The 5,725-nt window shown below is 35.3% G+C and overlaps 1 protein-coding gene across 1 annotated transcript; it reads right to left on the minus strand.

Moving 5' to 3' along the window:
• Nucleotides 1-1,083: 1,083 nt before the first annotated feature.
• Nucleotides 1,084-2,971, minus strand: LOC136209486 (large ribosomal subunit protein bL19cy-like). The gene is made up of 5 exons (XM_066000960.1): nucleotides 2,776-2,971; nucleotides 2,345-2,701; nucleotides 2,183-2,269; nucleotides 1,944-2,077; nucleotides 1,084-1,430 (listed from the first exon to the last, which is right to left on the minus strand). Exons 1-5 carry the CDS (start codon nucleotides 2,797-2,799, stop codon nucleotides 1,322-1,324), a joined length of 711 nt encoding a protein of 236 aa, XP_065857032.1. The 5' UTR covers nucleotides 2,800-2,971; the 3' UTR covers nucleotides 1,084-1,321.
• Between the last annotated feature and the right edge of the window lie 2,754 nt (nucleotides 2,972-5,725).

Here is a 5,725-nt window from a genome sequence, read left to right on the forward strand (position 1 = left end):
CAGATTCTAGAATCAATGCCTATGAACTAGGACACACCAACAACTTTTTATCTAGTTGATAATAAAAGATAAAAACAACAAAATCAAAATCTTATTTGGATTTAGATTTTGAGGTTGTTAGAAACAATAATAGAAACTAGTATTAGACCTTAACTATTAAGGTAAACTTTTAGTTCAAATGATTACTTAATATGGTACCAAGGCCGCATACATCGAGAGTTTAAATCCTAACAACCTCGTTAATTAGTGGAATTTAAATATATGGAATGATGAACCTATATAGTTTGACCCCACTAGTAGAAAATCCTAAATCCTTGTGTGGTTTTTGAATTTCAGAATGACTATGTTCATATTAACCATTTTACATCCTAACAAACAACAACAATTAATCACATTTTTACCAAAATATTAATGATTAAACAACAAACAACTTACATCAACAAATAACAATCCATAATGTGGAACGAAACCAGAGGATACTCTTTTTTTTTTTTTTAAGAACCACTAGATAGTTTCTTGTGTAATATTAACCCTTTGGAAATTACAATAAATACTTAAATCTGCAATTTTAATTTATTAAGAGGAATTCATTATTCTCCATATACACCTAACTCCATGCTTCAACTAACACTCTCAACATTCAGCTAAGCCAAGCATTGACACAGATCACTTAACAAAAATTTCTTAATTCCTAATACAATGTTCAAAGTCTAAGAAAACTTCATATGGCTACCTACCAATGTGAACAATTAACCTTCTATGCAGCCTTAAGGAGCCTCGAGTGATTTCTGTCCATAACAACGAAAACTGAAGCAGCATCTGCTCAATTTGCAAGACATTTTGACACTCAATGAACACAGTAAGATACATTTCCAAAGAACATCAAGTAAGAGTGAGAAATATAATATGCTCACAAGACATATGTGTACCATAGCACATATAGGTAACATTGCATTCACATCCACGGAGGGATACAGACCATCTCAAATGAACTGATGTATGAACCCGAGAAAAAGAAAAGTATAATCAAACTAATGAGAGAAGTCAGAATAGTTCTACTGAGATGAGTAAAAGCACATTGCAGACTTTGAAAGTTCATAAAATTACACATTTTGATGGCCAGAACTAGCCAGACCAACAACAAAAACATTATATAGTGTCAATTTTTGCATAATGAATACCCCAAATCTCTACATATTCAAAAATTTGCATAAACAAAAGAAAGCATAAAGGACATGGAAATTTGGTTCTTACAACATCTTTGCAGTCAGGCTATTACTTTGATAAGCAAATAACTGAAAACCAACTCCCTCCATGTTTTTCATTTAAATGTGGACAGCCTGGGAAGCTTGTCCCTCAGATAATACAACCTTGCCCTCCGAACCTTCCTGTGTTTGACTACTTTTATTTCCTTGATATTCGGTGAGTAGCTGTAATATTAAAAAAGAAGATGACATGATAATGGTTAAATGATACAAAAAATTCATCACTCTAAGAAGGAAACTGAAAATATAAATTTAAAGGAAATATCAATGGCAGGTTGATGAATACAAAACTTTCCTAGTTCATATTATCAGAGTCAGAATGCAGGACAAGCTTCATGAGTTTCAATTATCTAACCTACAACTTCTGAAGCTTCAAGAGCATTTTGTACTCCGACATGATGCGTATAAAGACCAAGAAATGAGTTGAATCAGTGAGTACAAATGATCAGAAAACCAGCTTTCTGTAGAAAGCTGTTGTTCACCAACAACAACTCTAATCTAATTGACTAACCCTTTTAAAATAAATATCACACTTAACGGCTAACATAACTTCTAATATCCTCTATAATGAGCAACATTTAACCTGATCTTCATAGTTTATCATATGCACAGAGGAGCATTAGCAAAAAAGCTGCTTTGCAAAAGAACATAAGAAAGGAGATTGTCAGAAATACTCACAGAGGGAATACAATTTCAACCCCTATGCCAGCAATGATCCTCCGAACCCTAATTGTACTGTGAATACCAGCATTTTGCCTGGAAATTACAATTCCTTTGTAGATGGACAATCTACGCCTATTTTCTGGTACTTCCTGTTAATGAACCACATAAATCAAATATCAAAAACATTATACTTGTACCAGAGAAAACATCACTAACAAAAAAAGCCAGAAGAGAAAAATAGGAAATGCAGTTACCAATTTAATCTGCAGAACATCTCCAGTCCTGATATCTGGAATTGGCCTTTCTTTATCTGATGCTTCAATTGCTCTTTTATTCAATATCTACACAAGCAATTTCCTCAGGAAACAAAAACACAAAATTGCACAAAAGTTGAAAGAGAGCAATCAATTTAGTACCCCCATTATATCTCCAAGTTTAACTATTGGCTTTCTTGGTTCTTTAACTTCGGCCTTCACCTCACCATCTTCAGAAACTGCTCCCTCTCCTAATTCTTCCGTCTCCTGTTCAACATCTACACTCTCTTCCGCTACCTCACCACCTGCAGAGCCCTCCGATTCTGCTCCGGCAACAAACCTCTGTCTAGAAAATGCGGAGATGACTGCGTCGAGATTTGATGAATTCGACAAACCCCGATTAACCGAAACCCGATGAGACGAATTGAAGAGGGAGGAACCGCGATTGACTGTTGCAGAAAAACCAAAATTCCTTGGAGCAACGCATTGGGTGGGTTTCCTCGGAATTATAACAAGCGCCTGCAAATTTCAAATATAAAGAGGATATTAGGAAAAGAAGCCAGAAACATTTTCAAATGTAGAAATTGCAGTACCTGAGGAAGAATTTTGGAGCCCATTTTTTGAAAGAAGGAAGCTGGAGTTTGAAAGAAGCGGGGAAAGATAAACAGAGTCAATAAGAAGAAGCCATGTGAGAGCTGGTTTGAGTGGTTAAGTAAGGATTGCAAGCAGAGAGAAATTGAAGTAACATAAGAAGTGAAAGAAAGAAAGCCTTATCCGGTGTTAGAGAGGAAGTGTTGAAGCTCTACAGTAAGGTGAAACGAACCGTTTTATCCTAAAGTGATCAAATAGACAAACTGGGCCGAGTTCAATAGGTTTGAAAGTTGAGCGTACTTTGATCAAAAAAAGAAAAATTAATAGAAATTCATTTTTAAAAAAAAAAACTATTTATAACTATGTTAAAATCATAGTAAAATCAGTACTTTTAATATATTTTAAGAATTAAAATTTATAAATTAGAAGTTTATAATATATTTTTTAGAGTTTGTGATTTATGAATTGGAGTCTAGAATTTTTAAATTATGATGTAAAATCATAATATATAGAGAATAATGACATATTAAGAATTAAGTTTGATGATATGACTTAGTTGTAATTTTATACTTAATTATAATATTTATGTATTTGATCAAAAAAGAAAAAATGAAAAATGCCCACAGACCGTTTGGTAGTTTTTTTCTTAGAAAATAAAAAAATAAAGATAAAGATAAAAATAAAAATAAAACAACAACAACAACAAAGTTTTAGTCCTGAAATGATTCGGGATCGGTTAACATGAACTATCATATAAAACCGTGAAATCAAGTCGTGTCAGCGGCATAAATTCTCTCCCTCCACTCTGTCCTATCCACTACCATATTTTCCTCAATCCCAATAAACTCATATCACTCTCGATCACCATCTTCCAAGTTTCCTTAGGTCTTTCCCTACCCCTCACCACTACATCCCTTTGCCACTCTTCAGTCATCCTAACTGGGCATCAAGCGCTCTTCATCTTACATGACCAAACCACCTTAGTCGGTTTTTCCTCATTTTATTCTCAATAGATGTAACCCCTACTTTTGTCCTAATTATTTCATTACTCACCTGATCCTTTCTCGTATGACCACACATCTATCTCAACATACGCATCTCCGCCACCGACATCTTATGAATGCGACAATGTTTCACTACCCAACATTCCGTACCATATAACAATGTTGGTCTGATTACCGTGCGGTAGAATTTCCCTTCAATCTATTAGGCATGTCGGGGTCACAAAGGAAACCCGTAGCACTCTTCCACTTTGACCAACCAGATTTAATCCTATGAGCAACATCTCCATCTACTTCTCCTTCCGTTTGGATAATAGAACCTAAATACCGGAAGTAATCTGAGGCCTGGACAACTCTCTCATCTAGGGTGATTGTCTCTGCCTCCCTACTCCTATCGCTGCTAAACTTACACTCTAAATATTTTGTCTTACTTCGGCTCAACTTAAAGCCTCTAGATTCCAAAGTTTGTCTCCATAGTTCCATCTTCCTCTCCACATCTTTTTTCGTCCCATCAACCAACACAATATCATCTGCAAACAACATGCACCATGGTATACCATCTTGAAGTGAACTCGTTAGTTCATCCATAACAATGGCAAAAAGAAACGGGCTAAGTGCGGAACCTTGATGCACTCCAATCGTAATAGGGAACTCTCCAGTCTTCCCAACACTGGTACGTACACTCGTGCATGCTCCCTCGTACATGTCCTTTATGATGTCAATATATTTTCGCGAAAAGCATTTCTTATTAAGGCCCACCAAAGTACTTCCATTGGTACCTTATCACATACCTTCTCCAAGTCAATGAAAACCATATGCAAGTCTTTCTTCTTATTTCGATAGTGCTCCATTAATTGTCTCATTAGATGGATGGCTTCCATAGTTGATCTTCCCAGCATAAAGCCAAGCTGGTTTTCCGAGATCTTCACCGTCCTCCTTAGCCTTTGTTCGATCACTCGCTCCCAAAGTTTCATAGTGTGACTAATTAATTTGATTCCTCAATAGTTGGCACAATCTTGGACATCACCTTTGTTCTTATATAAAGGGATTAGGATACTTTTCCTCCATTCTGATGACATCTTATTGTTTCTCCAAATTTTGTTGAAAAACGTCGTCAACATTTCTATTCCTCTCTCTCTTAGACATCTCCAAATCTCGATAGGGATGCCATCAGGTCCTAATGTTTTCTTCAATCTTGTCTTATTTAATGCCATTTTGACTTCACCCTTTTGAATTCTCCGCATGCAGTCACGATTTATCATATCGGGAGAGATACTTATATCTCCAACATATTGTCTGCGATCTCCATTAAATAAGTCATCAAAATAGGACCTCCATCGTTCCTTAATATCCTTATCTCCAACTAGGACTTTTTGGTCCACATCCTTCACACATTTAACTTTTCTGAGATCTCGCATCTTCCTATCTCTCATTCGAGCAATTCTATATATGTCTCTTTCCCCTTCCTTCGTATCTAATTTTGTATACAGATCCCGATTCACCTTTGCTCTAGCATCTCGTATGACTTTCTTTGCTTCCCTTTTAGCCTCTTGGTACTTTTCGTAGTTTTCATCACTCATGTATTTCCCCAATATTTTATAGGATTCTCGCTTACTCTTTACTGCTTGTCGTACTTCTTCTGTCCACCAAGATGTGTCCTTACCCGGTGGCATGCTGCTTTTAGATTCCTCTAGAACTTCCTTCGATACTTCCCTTACACTATGCTCCATCTTAGTCTATATCAAATCTATATTTAAATCCATATTACAAGTCCAAAGATAAACATAAAAATAAAATATTAAGATAAAAATAATTCTATATTTAGTATGTTGGATATGGATATGGATATAACTAAAATAATAGATTTTACTATATCATCCCTATTTAAATTACATCAGATTAAGAGATAAAATGAATGTTTCTATCGTATTAAAATTACAACAGTTTATTT

Source organism: Euphorbia lathyris, chromosome 1 (assembly GCF_963576675.1).
Source record: "Euphorbia lathyris chromosome 1, ddEupLath1.1, whole genome shotgun sequence".
NCBI lineage: Eukaryota > Viridiplantae > Streptophyta > Magnoliopsida > Malpighiales > Euphorbiaceae > Euphorbia > Euphorbia lathyris.